The sequence below is a fragment of the Saimiri boliviensis genome, chromosome 8 (genome assembly GCF_048565385.1).
Source record: "Saimiri boliviensis isolate mSaiBol1 chromosome 8, mSaiBol1.pri, whole genome shotgun sequence".
Lineage (NCBI taxonomy): Eukaryota > Metazoa > Chordata > Mammalia > Primates > Cebidae > Saimiri > Saimiri boliviensis.
The window spans coordinates 2,577,672-2,596,032 of NC_133456.1; the positions used below are offsets into that span (position 1 = coordinate 2,577,672).

Below are 18,361 nucleotides of genomic sequence, written 5' to 3' on the forward strand. Positions count from 1 at the left end.
CGCACTCCTTACTAGTTTAAAAAGTTGCTTTTCATTCTAACAAAAGTCTTAACAAGCCTCAAGCAAACTGCTTTTTATATAGAAAGTCCGCCCTGTAGCTGCTTGTTGGTTGGGGTTGTTTAGCTGGCCGATCTTTACCCCTAGTGTAGTCTTGAAATATTTGATCTCCATTCAGGTGAGGATTTAGTCAGAGGGAGATACATGGAAAAGCCAAATAAGAAAAAAATAAGAAATAAAAAAGAGTAAAGCCTGCTCGACATGGGAAAGGAGAATCTAATCAATCAGTTTGGGTAAGCTTAACTCCAGGGACATTGAAGGATTATGGTAAGCATTTCTGGATACCTGCCACAGGTAAAGTCATTGTACAGATCTGGGAACACAGACAAGGAGCAAGAGGGAAGAGCCAAGCGTGCACTTAGAAGTCAAAAAAGGCTAGGGTATCAGCAGTCGTAGGATCATGAACCAGCTGCCTGTTATGCCATAAGCAGTGTTTTTTGGTGTTCCCCTATTTCTGTGGGGACACAATCCCAGGTCGGGCTGCACTGATTCTGTAGTCCCGTTGCTACTTTCCCCCACTCCCGCCCTCAATACCAAAGAGTGCAAAGAAAGCGTCATAAAAACTGTATAGTGGTACGAGAGGGAAGAATTCTCTTTATAGACTAGTGGCGTCATGTACTGTTAAAGAGCTGTGCTTTTGCTCAATGAAAAGTTGCCAAACGGAGCAATCTCTTTCTTCCTCAACAAAGAAGGAATTGCTCTTCTGCCACCCGCACCTACCACAAGCTAAATAAAATACCTGACTCTTGAGCAGCTTCTTGTACTCCTTTCTACAAGGCCCATAAGAAGAGATGTTGAAAAGTTAATACAGAATATACAGAGATCAGAATTTTGCAGAAACACTGTGAAAAGGATATAATGGCTATTCCACATGCCTGCATCATTCAGCCAGTTGACAGTGTATAAGAAGTTGCTGCCTCTGTTCCAGCTAACCAGTGCCAACATTTTATTAAATCCACAAAAACAACAGTCCCAAACTATCATTGCTGCCAGCTATAGGATACTTTGGTAGGTTTCACTCCTAGAGGAAGAATTATTCTTCAAAATCCTCCCAAGCCAGAGGTCAAGAAAAGTACTTGAGCAGATTAGGTGAATTTGATTTATCTTAATTACCAGACAGTACATTTTCCATAGGAAATTGTTAGACCACATGTAAGTCTGGCACACACCGTGGATTCATAAATTTTTCAGTAAAGTAGGGAGAGAAGTGAACTCATTGGAAGAGAAGAGTAGGATTAAAGGGCTTTTTTTTCAATGTGCAGTTCATTGTGTCCCTCCATTTGCCCAGCCAGTTCATCAGGAAGAACTCAGTCCATCAATGGATTATCAAAGTGTGTGCTAAAAACAATTCATCTGAAAACAAATTGCAGACTGTAGACAGAGATTTAAAGTAAAAAAGTTTACTGGGACAATTCTACTTACTGGGATTGACCTAGGTTTTAGTTTAATTTTCAGTTTCAGTTCTTTGACTCCATGCGTGGCTTTGAATATCACAGAATTATATCATTTTAGAGCTGGAGGAGATGGAAGAGATCAATAATCCACACTCACTGTCCCTATAAGTAGTGGTCTAAGACTTATTAAGACATATCAGCTCCTCTAGTCACAGAACTAAAGCTAATCATAGTGGTCTTTTCAAAGTGGTTTGCTCTAGATAGGAGAGGCTCTTAATATTTTTGTCGTAGTTTAACAAGAGCCACACGTTGCCTAAGGAGACAGAGGATTGGTGTTCTTGGGTAATTGTATGGTAGGATTTTTTTTTTAACTTTTGTTTTAGGTTCAGGTGTACATGTGCAAGTTTGTTATATAGGTAAACTTGTGTCACGGGGTTCATTGTATGGATTATTTTGTCAGCCGGGTATAAAGCCTAGCACTCACAATAGTTGATTTGTCTGCTCCTTTCCCTTCTCTCACCCTCCAGTGGGCCTGTTTCTGTTCCCTCCTTTATGTCCCTGTGTTCTCATTTGGCTCCCACTTAGAACATACAGTACTTGTTTTTTTGTTAGAAGAGGACTTGTAGGTTAGAAATAAATGGAAAGTAAGTATTAGGGAGGGCTAGGTGAGTAGTGATTCGGCTGGATGCCAATATCTACGTTTTATTTTAGGAGTAGGGGATGAGAGAGGGATCCCCTAAAGAGATGACATTTGCCTGTGTTAACAGATCTCTTTTGCATCATTTGACTAAAACAATCACATCTCGCCACAAATGACACCCCCTGCCCTGTGCATATATGTAACCACTGCAGCTGCTAGGCAGTCTGGGCAGCTCCCCCTGTGCCACCCTTGGGAGCTGCACCCAGCACCCTAGAACAGCCATGTGGCTCTCTATTGACAAGAACATCTAATGCTAGGTGTGGAGCTAAACTACCGTTAGCAAAACAGTGGCTGGATGGTCCTTTGGACAATTATTTGAGCTTCTGCAGACTAGATAAAAACCTGCGTATGTCATAAAAACAGGCAGGCGAAGGTTGGTATACACTGTGAAAGGAAAAGTGGGGGAATAGTCCACTGTCACTCTGTTTTAGGATTAGGCTGTGGTAATTCGGAACTTCTAATAAAAGCACTCTCTAGATCTCGAATCCCTGCTTTGTTTCTCCTGGGTTAAGTGTTCTACCGTGAAACTCTACTCCACCACGTCTCTGTCTAAAGTTTAGCCAGTAATTACTATCTGAATTCAGATCTCATGTTTTTCAGTCAGGACAAGTGATGGAAAATGCTACTAACATAAATGATTTACATGTATTTCCTAGGATTAGAACAGAGCTGTAATAATTATTTCGGACTGTGATCCGTCTTCCAGTCATTCAAATAGGGAATTCCAGAACTTCACGGGGGAGTTTTAACACCTATAATTCAAACTTTATCTGTTTTAAAAATTCAACTTTACCATACATTTTGATTCAAGATTTCCCCCAAGCATTGAAATATGACTTGATTGATTGATTGACTGAGAGATGGAGTTTCACTCTTGTTGCCCAGGCTGGAGGGCAGTGGTACAATCTGGGCTCACTGCAACCTCTGCCTCCCAGGTTCAAGTGATTCTCCTGCCTCAGCCTTCCAAGTAGCTGGGATTATACAGGTGCCTGCCACCATGTTCAGCTAATTTTCTGTATTTTTAGTAGAGACGAGATTTTACCATGTTGGCCACACTGGTCTTGAACTCCTGACCTCAGGTGATCTACCTGCCCGGACCTCCCAAAGTGCTCGGATTACAGGTGTGAGCTGCCCCACCCAGCCTAGAGTTATTTTTTACAGCTAATAAAAGCCACCTGGTGGCTACATCCTGTACATACTTCCTCTTTATTTTATGGTGTCCTTTATTAGCATGGATCTTGGTTGGGTAGAAGAAATAAAACAGAAAGAAACCTTGACTTAACAACTCAAGGTAGCATGAGAAAAGCTTTTCATGCTATTTGGACACTAACGACTTTCTTACTCTGGCTGTAGCTCTGCTGTCAATAGTAAGTTGGAGAACTACTTGGATTTCACCTAAATCATGTGTATGGATTTGATTAGAAAGAAAAATACTGTTGCTCCTTTTCGTTTCCTTGCTGGCTTACCCCTTCCGTCCTATTCTTTATCAAGTTCTAGTCTCAGGTATTCTATGAAGCTTTTGTTCCTAAATCACAGAACTTCTGTATCAATCCCACACTTACTTGGTATGCTTTTTTATGCCCCCCAATTACTTAACGGGTATGTTAGTTTTGTTTCCCCAGATACTTTGAAGCTTCAGAAATCTCAAATTAATTGAAGTAATTTACCTTATTTTCCATAAGTCATTATTTTTTTCTAATGGAGGTTTCAATATAATCTTTCCCAAACATTTTTGCTCATTGTTGAACAGACACACGAATGTGACGTGCCTGGTAAGAGAGGTATGAAATGCATTCACAGGCTCATCGGGGGCTAGAATCTCCCCGACCACCGTAAAGTTTTATGGATTGAGGACTAAACACAGTGTTCATGAAAGCACCTTTACATCCATATGTGTTACATTTTTCCGTAAATGGAAAAATGTTCTTTACTTTAAACTACTATTTACAACTCCTAAGTCATGATCCATTAGTTAGGGACTACCAATATAATCCTGGCTAAATCATTGATATGAAAATTAATGATTCTGATATCCTGATGGATTTCATTGAACCATTCTAAGTTCTTAATATAATTAAGCCACACATAGACACATGAATGGCCTGAAATTAGTGCTAGTGGTAAAATAGGCATGGGATCCTGATTTAGGAGGCCCTAAACTTGATTTAACATTGCTTTTTCCCAAAGATAAATTTAGACAGGGACTTGCCTGAGGTTTGCTAATCTTGAAGTAAGGATAGGTTTTAGGGGGTCCTCCTCAGAAGGCCCAATGATGAAAGACAAAAGCAATAAGCAAGACATATATGATGAGGGTAGGATAGAGGGCCATGCTGTCTGTCTGAGGCAATCTCCAGAAACAGCTAGAATGAGTCCTACAACAAGTACAACCAGAAGCTACGTGTGAGCTCCATGACCTGTGATTACAGAATAAAAGGAAATCTTAGCCCTGGGACACATTTCTTTTCCCCACCTACTTCACCAGTTAAGTCAGATGCCCAAAAGCCACTCTTGCCAAGACATTAACAATAAGTTATTTTTTGTTAGATGTATTCCAGCAATTGTTTCTCAGTATGAATAGGCTCAAATATCAAAAGTGGTTATTCCAACTAAAAGCCAAAAAGAAAACACAAATGAAATGTTGGGGCAAGTCAACCTCTCAATTACCACCTTTCAGGGTCTCCCCATTTCCTGATCTGACTTTTAAGTCCCTCTACAGCCTGGCTTCCCACTCTGGTTCCTCTGCCTCCATCCACTTATCACTACTCAGGCTCAGGAAAAAATGACCCATTTTTCACTGCACACAACCATGCCATTTTGGGCCTCCATGTACTGACATGTACTATTGTAACGCTCTCTTCCCCTGCAATCACCTGGCTAGCTCCTTCCTCCTACTCCTGCAAGCCTCAGGCCAGGTGTCACCTGCATCAGGAAGACTTTCCTAATTTCTGCAGACGTTTTGTCGCGCCTCCCGCTCTGGGATCCCATAGCACCTTGGGCATGCTTCCTTTAGAGTTCTCGCTACTTCACGTAGAATACTCGACATAAGAATAGTTGTGTGGAATATTAACTGCCTCCCCTCCAGCCTTGGGTTCAAGGGCAGCCACCATGTTTATTCATATGTGTAGCCATACTTAATGAATATTAGCTGAATGGAAATGCAGACCTTTTCCAAACACATTGGGTTTAAAATGATACTGGAATAAATGTATTCAACATTCAGGTCATGAGCTAGTAGGTGCACTGTGAGATCTGAGGACAGTCCAATTCAGAAAAAAACCACAATGAACATTTAGAAACTGGGTGCCTTTCAATGACTATATTGTACTTGAGTCATTTTTTATTAACTGAAATAAAAAGAAGAAAACTGAAGAGAAAAACCAAGTTTCATAAGCACAAATTCACCTATTAAAAAGTCCAAATTAAGTGATCTTTTCTTTTACTCATTCCTCAAATATATTGTGGTAAAAACAGGCTTTCTCCCCCTCTCAATCCAAGGAAATACTGAAGAAACAGAACCAAGATTAAATGGGCTTTTACTGACATATGCTTATTTTGGCTAAATATCTTTTAAGAAAATCAGCAGTTGTCAAATATATCTTACAATAGAGAACGTTAAAGAAAAACTCCATGCTTGTGAAAGAAGTACTCTTTTTGCAGTATGGGACCAGTTTATACACAATGAACTGCTTGTAATGAATTAGACGGTGCTTCCTTTTCTGCAAAAAGATTAGAGGAGTCTTCCTACTGTTAGAGCCAAGATAGGCTCTTTTGAGTGTCACTGTCAATAGTCAATTCAATTCAATCAACTGATAACAACGTGAACATTATGAGAAAAAAAAAAACGTGGAGCTTCCATACTACATTCCCAGAAATGTCTAAGACCCTTATTTTTCTTTCAATCATAAAATGAACTAATAAAATGTTGGATCTTTTACACTGAAAAAACCCACAAAACTGTACAGCAATATGAACAATCTGGTATCAGTGTGTAATAAATAGGGATACTTAGAAAAGTTATCATATAACAATGTTAAAGATACGTAACTCTTGTCACAGCTCTATTTCATTTTATCCATGATGAAAGGTCCCAAAGCAAGGAACTGCTGTGCCTGAGACTAGTCTGTAGTTATTTTAAGTATTAACTTACTAAAAACGTTCACCTATATTTTGGCATAAGACTTGCCATCTCCTTTCCAGCATAACATTTTAATTTTTTGGTGCTTCAAATGTAGTTTACATCATACACAGTCCAATTGTCACTGTTCCACAGACTTTCTTCCTCTAATGTTTAGTTAATATCAACGTTTGTTATCAAAAAATTTTTAAAGATGCCATACTATTAATTAACAAGATAATCTTGTCAGCTCCTTTAAACCCACCAATAATTCAGATATTTGCAAAACATGACTCCAGAGGTATCCTGTGCTGTGTATAGAAAACCCAAGAGTGCAGTGGAAGCTAGAGCCTCCCTCAAGACAGAGATGATACCATTTCTTTCCTTTGTCATGGTTATAACTTTGGCACTCTCAGAATCTACCTGGAATAGCACTGGTGGCTTACCTTGTGTTTGGTTTCAGATTTTCTACTGTGGAGAAGGTCTGATTTGTAATTTGAATGGACTTGTTCTTCCCACTGAACGACCCATTTTCTCTGGATATAACTTCGTATTCTGTAAAGTGAAAAAAGCCAACAGATGATTGTCTTTATCTCTTGGCTGATTTAATCGCTCCTGAAGCTAATAGCATAAAAAAGTCACTGACATAAAGTGGCCAGTTGAGACTGAAGTTCTAGAGACATGCTGATCTTACACATTGGCAATTTCTATAGGGGGATGGTCAGCAGATGAAGGTTCCAGAAGCATTTGGGGATTTGCTCATTGACCATTTCTGCATTTCTTTTACCAGAGGTGAAGGAAAGCCTAGTAACTGGTGAAGACCCATGCCATGCCTGTGGTTGCTCTGGGTACATAGCCTTTGATTTTGGTAGGTGAGTCAGATAGACAGTCCGCCCCTGCTGCAAAGCCCCCCTTTTGGAAAGCAGTGTATGAGCCGCGGTGCCTGCGTAGACCTGTTCTCTGCTCCACAGGGTTTGCAGTATAGTTGGGGTAAAGGCTACTGGATACATGATATTGCTGCAGAAAACTTCTTTTGAGTATCACAGCAGCAAATAAATGTTAACCAAATAATAAACTACTTTTCTGTAGTTCACTATTTTGAACTATAGAAGTAGTGGGTTTTTGTACCCACTGCCTACATATGCTCACTTAATTTCCTTGCATTAAAAAACAAAATAATGTCCTTAAAGTCTGCATAGACGTCTGCCTAAATTTCACTTAAAGGCACATTTCTATAAACTTGCAGGGCTCATCAAAAGGGAAAGAAATTTAGAATAAGGGAATGCAATTTACACATTTGTGAATTGGTTTCCCTGCTCTCATTTGAGACTGAGTTTAATGCATGTGATGAGATGATAGAGAGGACTAAAAAGAAACAAAAAACCAAACAACAAAACCCTACTCAAAATCAGCTCCATTAATAAGAAGAAATACGCAGGTACTGGGCATCAGATAAGGTGAAAAGACGGTCAAAGATCTAGCAAGTTATATTAGGGCTTTCTGCTGTTAGCACTGAGCCCAATGGCATGAGATGACTATTGGAAATAAAATAAAAAATGAGAATAACCCAGGTAGACCCCAAGTCATCAATTTATATTTGGGGAGGATTTTTATTTATTTATTTATTTATTTATTTATTTATTTATTTATTTATTTTTGAGATAGGGTCTCGGCTCGCTGCAACCCTTACCTCCCAGGGTCACGCTAGCCTCCCACCTCAGCCTCCTGAGTAGTGCACTACCACACCCAGCTAATTTTTTTGTAGAGACAGGGATTTGCCATGTTGCCCAGGCTGGTCTTGAACTCCTGAGCTCAAGTGATCCGCCTGCCTCAGCTTCTCAAAGTGTTAGGATTACAGCCTTACTGTGTACAGGATTACTGTGCCTGGCCTTAGGAGGATTTGTAATCATATATTTTAAAAAACCCCAAGAGGAGGATAATTTTTTTCTGAACAATTTTGTATGACCAGTCTTCCAAAAATTAAAAATTAAACTGGAAGACAGGGATCTGATACAATCATTGCAGCCATTAAAGGACTGATGATTGTTATTTAGTACTGTCACTGAGACTTTCTGATCCTAAACTATCTCTCAGCTGGCTCTCCTAACAGAATGGAAAGAGAGAGGGGAAGAAAGAGAATTCTGAATTAATCCATTTTATATTTTTTCATCAGCTGTGAAGGGATATTTGTTAGAAGAAGATGGAAGGACTTGCCATGCAAGTAAAATGGATTAAAAAAAAAAAACAAAAAACAAAAAACAAAAGGAAACCACATGACTTAATGGAAACAGCAAATTAAGCCCCTTGCCTTGACCTTGGTCTCAGTCTTCCCATCTGTACAATGTTAATAATATCTCCTTATAGTGCTGCTTGTGGGGATTAAATTAGGTACAGATGGAAAGTGCCCAATAGTATTTTGCATGTACTTTGTTCGACGGGTGGTATCTATTATGATGCTGCTTCTATTATGATTTATCATCCTGGAGTTGTAGTTTGAAAATGTGACTCTAACAGTTTTAAGACTTCAATAGGAAAGGTTCATGTGCTTGCTAAATCACCAAAAGAACAATTTATATGACACTCCAGTTGGTTACGCACCAAAGCAGCCACCTTCAAAAAGCACCTTGGGCTTGGAACATTTCTTATCAACCGTATGACATTCTTCTTAATATTAGCCCTGCCTTTCAGTACTAGTTGAAACATCTATTGCCTGTCTTCTCTGACTTCCATTTGGCTCAAGTTTTAAAAGCTGATATAATAATTTTATTTTTCTGGAAGATCAGAATTTTCAAAATGGATCTAGAAGCTTCCTTCCTAATTAAAAAGACATTTAGAATTTCAGAATTCTAGCTTTTGAATATCCATTTGTTTTGTGCTTTATAAATATATCTTTCCAATTTTTAATGCTTTCAAGTGCTAATGCCTTTTCATAAATCCAACATTACAAAAATCGTTCCTACTGATAAACATTAACAATTTCTAATTTATGCTAATATATTCAAATATCTTATTTAATTTTCTCCTCAGGATAAGTTGATAACAATAAGGATTATTATTGTTACACCTAAGGAAACTAAGGCTCAAACAGGCTAATTCTATACACAAGTTGCATATCTAATATAAAGCTCGTCTGGGATTGAAATCTATGTCAGCATCCTCTTGGACTATCAGACTATGTATGATGCTGATAACAACTTGAAGTTGCCCAAGGATCCAGGCTATGGCCAGTTTTTTGGGTGTGCTTTTCTCTACTTCAGTATAGAAGGGACATGTAGAAGCAACTGAACTTGGATGTCTTCACTAGAGGTGAATATGTACCCATCAACTCAGAGAATGAAGCCAGCGCATGGGAGGAATATAGTTCACTCTACTGTATCTCAGTCCCTTTTTGTAAAGCCAGTTCAGGTGACAGGTGGCAGGAATTCACCTACCGTGCTATTTGCTATGTCCTCTACCTGATTCAGCTTGCTAGTCTTGTTTCTTCCTCCTCTGGTTTGACTATCCTCTTTGTTACGGAGAATCAAACTGTTGTATAACAAATTCAAAGAGTGTCTCACGGTTTCCTAGTTTTCGTAATCATTTTTAGAAGAACTGGTGGGTGGTAACGGAATCAACATTTCTTAAGATGAGCAGCAAATTAATCAGGAATAGAATTTTTATTTTTATTTATCCTAAGTCACTTGAAGTCACCTTTAGCCTACTAGAAAGTTCTAGGTCAATTAGAAATTGGGTTGGTGAAAGAAAAATTAGTTTAATATTAATCAGCAATGGTAACTCATGTGTTTTCTGTAATTTTCTGGGTGATGAAAGACTAGCTGCTTCTTTATGGTGTGAAAAGGAGTTTTGAGAGGAAATGGAAAGAATGCAGCTTGAAGAGATCTACTAAATTAATAGGGAGCCCCTAACAAGGACAACGAGGATCTTTTCTCGTCCTATGACACTGTTGACAATCATACACCTTCAAGACAGCAAAACTGCTAGTCTGGCTCCTCCCCAGATATGCTTCACATGTCACCACTGACCCAGGGCACCCAACTCCCAGGGTATCCTGTTATCAAAGCTTCCCACCGCAACAGTCCTCATGCCATGATCTTACCAGTGACAGTGTCATTCAGTGGCTTTTCCCAGTCCAAGATGACAAACGAGGGGCATCCTTCCACGGTGACCACAGTGAGGTTGGTGGGTGGGTTCTGGGGTGGGCTGGTGGCATTCCCCTCTGTGGCCTCCTCTTTGGGGAACCGTTTGACGGAGTCAGTAATGGAGCAGGGACTGCTGTCAGGCTTTTGGATGTATCGCACATGAGGACCTACGAGAGAGAGGACCCTTGACATTTAACATTTTTGAAACTTGTGAAGAAGATGGAAGTGAGCTCATAAATACAATTAATTTGAAGACATTTAGTCCCGTATTATAAGCAGTTGGTTGAAAGCCATGATGTAGATGGTTCAAATTGGGAAAATTCAAAATCTTGCCTCTGAGACACATGATATAGGGTGGTGTTGGTTTACTTACTAAATAGGTTTAGCTTATGCTAATATCTGGAAGTAATTTGATCCCCTTAATCATGGTTTAAACTCATAATTTATGGGGCACTAGGTCTTACCTCAGTAGTGGAAAATAATTAGCTCTATACTAAACACAGTTCTGGTCCCACCCAATAAATTTTAAAAAACACACTGAAAAAAATCAAGTAACTTCAAGTATTTTATTGTATCCCAGAAGAAAACTCAAGAATATGCTAGGAATTAAAAAAAAAAAAAAAAACCTAGCACCTAACAGGTGTAATTCATAGGAAAATATTACCTATAATAAGGAGGAAAAAAATCATTTGAAACCAATGTAGAACTTGCATAGATGTTAGAATAATCAGAGAATTATCATTATTGCTATAATCTACATGTTCAAAAAGTTAGTAAAGACGTGTATGATATTTAAAAAGACCCAAATCAAATTTCTAGAGATGAAAGCTACAAGATAGAAGATGCAAAAGACATGGGACAGAATTAATACCTATAGGATACTGCAGAATAAATGATTAGTGAACTCGAAGACATAGCAATAAAAACTATCCAAAAAGAGGGCGAGAAGATACAAACGAAAAAGCAGTGAACATCATTGAGATGTAGGACAATTTCTGGTGGTCTCATGTACATGTAATTGGAGTACCTGATGTAAAGAAGGGGTGGGGAGAAAAAATAATTTAAGAAAGAATGATCCCAAATCTCCCAAATGTAAGACTTTTAAAACCCATACATCCAAAAAGCTCAAAGATACCTAGGAGCAACAAAAATGTAGAAAACTCTATGCCGATCATAATCATGTTTCCCAAAACTAGTGAGAAAGAGAAAGTCCTTAAAGGAGGCGGGGAAAAAAAGGACATGTCATATACAGAACAACAAGGATAGGACTGTGGCAGATTTCTTACTAGAAAGAATGCAAGCGAGAGGCATTGGAACGGCACCTTCAAATACTGAAATAAAAGACATCATTTAGAATTTAACCACTAGTGACAATACCTTAAAAGCAAAACACTTCTTCTAGACATACAAAATCTGTAAGAATTTTTTTTTACCAGCAGACCCATATGAAAAGAAATATTAAAGGAAGTCTTTCTGATGGGAAGGAAATGATGCTGACAGAAATCTGGAGCCACCAAAGGGATGAGCAGCACAGTGGCAGTGAACACATAGTAACATACACGATATTTTTCTCATTCTTTCTCTCTCAAAAATAGTTTAGTGTTTCAACATAAAAACACCTTACTGTAATGTATATAACATGTAAAAGTAAAATATATGCCAATAATAGTTCAAAGGCCAAGAGGGGAGTAAAGCTATGCTAGTGTGAGATTCTTAGATGTGAAGCATTATCACTGGAATCAGGTTGTGATAAATTAAAGATACATACTATAAACCCCAAAGCGATCACTCAAAAAGTTAAATAAAGTTACAGCTAGTAAGACAACAAAAAAGATTAAATGAAATTGTAACATACTCAACCTAAAAGAAGCCTGACAAGCAGGAGAAAAGGAACAGATAATACATGGGTAAAATAGAAAGCAAATAGCAAGATGAAGATTTAAACGTACCAGTGTCAGGAGCCATATTAAATGTAAGGTTCTAGATACCCAAAATAAAATGCAGGCTGGGCATGGTGGCTCATGCCTGTAATCTCAGCACTTTGGGAGGCTGAGGCTGGTGGATCAACGGCGCTCAGGAGTTTGAGATCAGCCTGGCCAACATGGTGAAACCCTGTCTCTAGTAAAAATACAAAAAGACAGGCTGGGCATGGTGTCAGGCACCCATAGTCTCAACTGCTTGGGAGGCTGAGGCAGGAGAATCACTTGAACCCAGGAGGCGGAGGTTGCAGTGAGTCAAGATTGCACCACTGCACTCCAACCTTGGCAACCAAGTGAAATTCCAACCCGCCCTGACCACCGGAAAGAAAAAAAAAAACAAACTCATCTGAATAGCTCTGTATCTATGAAAGAAAGTGAATTCTCTTAAAATTGATATACTGAGCGTCATTAAAATTAGAAGACACACCCTGGGAAAAAAGACTTTCAAAGTTTCTATCTAAAAAAGTTCTTGTATCCAGAAAATACAGATTATCAAAATTCAACATTAAGTAAACAAGCAACTCCATTTTTAAAAATGGGCCAAAAAATTGGAAATAGCTAAAAAGATATATAGATGGCAAATAAGCACATAAGATATTCAATGTTATTAATCATTAGGTGGTTGCAAATTAAAACCATAATCAGATACCATTACGCACCTATTTAAATGGCTGAAATAAAAAAGACTGACCATACTAAGTGTTGGGGAGGATTTGGAGGCCCTAGAACTCTCATCTCTGCTGACAGAAGGTAAAACAGTACAACTACTTTGGAAAACAGTCTCTTAAAATGTTACATACACATTCCTATGTCACTTAACCACCCCCCTCCTAGGTATTTGTCCAAAGGAGTGAAAGCATATGTCTTTACAAAGATATGTACGTGAATGGTCATAACACCTTTATCAGTAATGTAAAAAAAAAAAAAAAAAACAGCAATGCCACAAACAGGTTTGCCAAAGAAACAAATTATTGAATATCCATATAATACTGTCAGCAATAAAAAGGAATGGACTAGCTGGGCGCGGTGGCTCAAGCCTGTAATCCCAGCACTTTGGGAGGCCGAGGCGGGTGGATCATGAGGTCAAGAGATCGAGACCATCCTGGTCAACATGGTGAAACCCCGTCTCTACTAAAAATACAAAAAATTAGCTGGGCATGGTGGCGCGTGCCTGTAATCCCAGCTACTCAGGAGGCTGCAGCAGGAGAATTGCCTGAACCCAGGAGGCGGAGGTTGCGGTGAGCCGAGATCGCGCCATTGCACTCCAGCCTGGGTAACAAGAGCGAAACTCCGTCTCAAAAAAAAAAAAAAAAAAAAAAAGGAATGGACTATTGATGTACATGCAGCAGCAACATAGATGAATCTCCAAATATTTATGCCAATAAAAGAAACTTGACAACCAGAGTTCATACTGTATGTTTTCATTTATATAAAATTTCATAAAGTACATACTAATCTGTAGTATGGCAGGCCTGTTGTCACCTAAGAACTGGAGGTTGAGTGGGAGGAAAAAGAGAAAGCGATTGCAAAGATACATGACGAAACTTTTGGAAGGTATGTATGTGTTAATTATCTTGACTGTGATGATGGTCTCATGGGTGTATACCTATGTTAAAATTCATCAAATGTTACATTTCAGAGAAAAATGACAAATGCAAATACTGGGCTCTGTATCATATTATATCTCTCCTACTGTAGTAGATTGTTGTTCAGAACTATTCTAGATGCCCATAGGAGGAATATTCTTCCCCAATCCTTGATTTGAACTTGGCTATGTGACATTTTTTGGCCAGTGGATACCGATAAATGTGATACAAAAAGGAGTTTAAAATGTGGTTTTGCATTTGGACACCCGTTTCTTGATTTTGCATTGTCATGAAAATGGCTTCTCCTGAGTCACTGTTGGTTATTCATCAGCCTGGGCATCAGAGTAAACACATGTGGGGTGGACCTGAGTCCAACCTACAAGAGGCCCAGCTGTACCTGCTGCTACAAGCAGAACCACTAAGCTAAACACATCCTAGATCAGCTGTCAGCCTGCTGATTTGCACACATGAAAAATAAATTCTTAGTATTATAGTAGGCTGCTAAGATTTATGGTTTGTTACACAGCAGTAACTGACTGATACACCTACCAAAAATAGCCTTGTCAAATGTGAGATTCACAGCCAATCATACGTACCTTTGAATCTGGGCTTCCCAAGAGGATCAGTTTCTCTTGTCGGGCTTGAGCTAAAGTCAGTTATATTTTCTGAGAATGGAAGATAATGAACAATTTTGGCAAAAGATAAAAAACTTCACAATACAAGGAAAAGTTGTAGATTAAAGATAATATTTCTTCTTGTAAATGGCTTGCAGTTTTTTAAAAATTATACATATTCCTCCACAATATAAGGCCTTTAGTTGTGTCCTGCTGTGATGTGTTCTATAGTGTGAGTAATGAATTAAAATTTGTAACCAAGTGGTTAATATGTACTAATAAATTAAGATATGTGTAGTTGGTAATGACATGATTTAGTAGTAGCATTAGGTAGTCTAGATCTTTATGAACCAAAGTTAGGCAATTTCTTCCATGTCTGCTAAGGGAAGGATAATACTCTATAAGGAAGTGTTGAAAATAAGTATATTTTTAAAATTAAAGGAACCATATTAATCATAAAATGGAGTAAAATAGAAGACCCCGAACTGAGACTCCCCCGATCCCAACACCAATTAAAATCGTTTGCACCTCACAGCTAAGCATCCAGTGAGAACTGACTGCCATACGAACCCAGTTCTTCTTCAGAGGCAGGGACCGTTGGTTGCTTTATATCTGTGGCTGTTCTGTCCCAGGGAGTTCCGGTAGGTCTGACTGTCGACCTCAGGGGTGGTATAGTTATTGGGCCTGATGAAGTGATTCCTGTAATGTAGAGCCAAAGTAGTCAAGCTTTATAGGAACACTGCCAAGCTTCCTATAAACATTTATTTATTCAGTCAATGTTTTCAAGCACTAACCATGTGGCTTGGCACTATAGGCCAGCCTTGGAGAGAAAACCAAACCTGATGCTTGATGGAGATAGATGTATGAGCCAAGTATATCAAAGCATTACAGGTATTATGAAAAAGTACTGGACAGCATCACAGAAGGGGTGCGTAGGAAGACGGGGTGGTTATGTTTATGAGGAAAGACAGAGGGTTGTCGGGTTGGAGGGGCAGAGAAATGCCTGAACAGGTAGCTCAAAGGGGTTCAGTAAGAGCTGAGCGTGGAGCGGGAAGGAAGGGCCGATCACGAAAGAAGCTGCATACCAGGGATCTGGATGTTATTTTTAGGGACTGAGGCAGCTGTGTAGGCGAGAGAAAGGAAGGTGAACAAGCGAAAGCAGTGGACCTGGATGGAAGGGGTGAACATGAGAGTCAGGGAGTCTCAGTGACCAGCAAGGAAGATGGTGAGAGAAGAAGGAAGAAAGATTCCCAGGGTTAACATCTGTGATTCTGTCCCGGTGGCCAGTATGGTGCTACCTTGATTATTACGTTCAACAGTGACTCCTCCATTCTTAAAACTGGATCCATCCCAAGGTCCAGCAAGTCTCATGTTTAGACAGTGGAAAGGAGACGAGACTGAATTTTATGTTCCGCCTGGGAGGAGTCACTCTTGGGCAATAGAGAGTCAAGGGATACAAGCCTGGCCCGGGGACTACGGCCCGGCTTGGAATCACTGGTCAGTAGTCAGATAGGCCTCTGGCCTGGCCTCCGGGGATGCATGTTCCTGACCCTAGAGGGTGTGGGCCAGAATAAGAGGGCAAGCAAAACCCAAGGGAAGTTGCGATGCAATCCACAAGGGCTTCTCAGCGTTGGCAGAGTCAACGGGAAATGCTGGCGTGGCAAAGCCTGGGTAGATCTGGAGATTGAGGGCAAGGGGCAGATGCCACATGGCAGTCCCAGACTCTGCTCCCAGGCATATGTGGGAGAGCCTCAGAGGACTCCAGGACATTGGGCTGGATTCAAGATCCACTTCTTGTGATGCTAATCAGGCCAAATCTGTACCAGAGCCCTCAAGTCCTGTCTGGCTCCTCAGTACAGCCATTTCCCTCGAGTTAGAGATGAATAGTAGAGGGTGAGGGTTGGAGAGCAGGGACGAGGGTTCGTCTCAGAAGTGGAATGTATTTAGAGTTGTTCTTCAGGCTGGGTGGGCTGTCCCAAAGCTACGCTTACTGACGGGAGAGAACAAGGGTTTACGTGGCAGGTACCAAACCTTCTGAAGGCACCCAGCCTCACAGCACTGCTCTAGAGGGGCCCCCAACTGACACACTCGGGCACCAGCCTGTGGCTCATTCGGTCTGATCTGCAAGCTGCTGGAGCTCAAGTCACAGCTGCCCCAGGTTACAGTACAAGAAATGCCCCAGCTTACTAGGAAGCCCAGTCTCCTAGCAAGGCCATGCCACTGGACCTTGATTCAGAAAGGCCCCAGAGGCATGGATAGGAGGCTGCTCTCTCCTTCAGCACATGGGAAAATGGCCTAGAGTTCGCTGTGCACAAGGGACATCCTACAAGCTACGTCACAATACCCTCCTTTCATCCTGTGAAAAGAGGGACATTCGCTCCCTTTCACGTCAGTCTTCATCAGTTTCGTCTTTCACAGCTGTTTTAACACTTCTATCCTGGTTCCACCTACAAGATACTTAAGAAGTAGTGGTTTGGAGAGAGGGAGGAGAGACGGGGAATGTGCTGTGATTTGTTGGCAGGTCCTGGGTGAAGGGCCTTGAATATGAGGTAAAGCTGCCCTCTGAACTGGGTCAATTTTTTCATTCATTTATTCACTTGGTTATGACTTATCAAATATTCTCTATGTGCTATGTGCTAAGCACTGGATTTGGTTCTGGGAATTCAGAGAGAATATACCAAGGATTTTGTCATCGCAGCGCTCACAGACTAGTAGAGGGAGTGAAGTATGCAAACAAACAGGTCCGAAATGATTTTTCCTCTGCTCTAACGGAGGTGTATGGCAAGGACAAGAATGGAAAAACAGCAGCGCTAAGAGTAACCTTGGGAAGTTAGGGAAGGATTTTACAGAAAAGGATGAAGTCTGAGTATCACAAGCCTGGGAGGAGTCATTCTATAGGGAGGAGCGACGTGTGTGCCCAGGCATGGAGGTAAGAGGCAGCCTGCCTCCAAAACACATTCCTGTCTTGTTGCACAGGCCAGGCCTTTCGGTCACCCTGAATGTTTCTGTCCCAAATCTTTCCCTGAGCACCGTAATACCAGGACTGGCATGAGGGCTGTTCGATAGGAGAGCTTTCAGTGAGACCCAGAGGATTTCATTTCAGGAGGCAGAACGATAAGTCAATGACAAGTCATCACATTGGTTATTCCTGGGGCCTTGGCAATGTACAGCATCTTGTCCAAAATAATCTGTTTGTTGAAGGGTCTGAGTCAGCTTCAACCTAGGCTCCAAGCATTCAGACATCTAAGAAGCAAACTTGCCTAGATGCAGAGGGATGGTTTCCTTCTTTCAGTCCAAGAGTCAGGTTCTAAGTCCTGAAAGCTGTCATTTACAGCGCCTAGTCTTCGGGACCAACACACACGTGTCACACACATCAATGGCATGCCTGTTGTCAGCATGCCAAGGAGGGCTAGTAAAACTGAAATCATGGCAGGAGAAGGAAGGTACCTGACTAACGTACCTGAACTTCCCGGCTTTCCAGTGACATTATTTGGTGGTAAAGGTTTTCTTCGTGGGGGAGTAGGTCTGGGTGGTAAGGGTGGGCGGCGAGTCCCTGCGATTGTGGATAAGAAATTGTATTTTAGATAAAGCCATCATAAATATTCACTATAAAAAAACCCCACAGGGTTTTTAAAAACAAAAAAATATTGTTTGATAATTAGCAGTTGGATGACAGGGAACAGATTCTACAGAAAAGTGCACACCAATAATGTATTCTGATATTCCTATAAATTAATGTTGGTAATGCACCCACGGACAATAAAGCACTTTAGAAAAC

General features: G+C 40.4%; 1 protein-coding gene across 15 annotated transcripts in view; it reads right to left on the reverse strand.

The window, feature by feature from the left end:
- Positions 1-18,361, reverse strand: part of ABI3BP (ABI family member 3 binding protein) — a 248,398-nt gene that overhangs the window by 9,943 nt on the left and 220,094 nt on the right. For all 15 annotated transcript variants that reach the window (XM_074403572.1, XM_074403571.1, XM_074403568.1 and 12 more), the window contains 5 exons: positions 18,044-18,136; positions 15,154-15,282; positions 14,566-14,634; positions 10,362-10,571; positions 6,712-6,820 (listed from right to left, as the gene is read on the reverse strand). In XM_074403572.1, the coding sequence (XP_074259673.1) occupies positions 6,712-6,820; positions 10,362-10,571; positions 14,566-14,634; positions 15,154-15,282; positions 18,044-18,136 (610 nt within the window). The remainder of the gene's footprint in view (positions 1-6,711; positions 6,821-10,361; positions 10,572-14,565; positions 14,635-15,153; positions 15,283-18,043; positions 18,137-18,361) is intronic.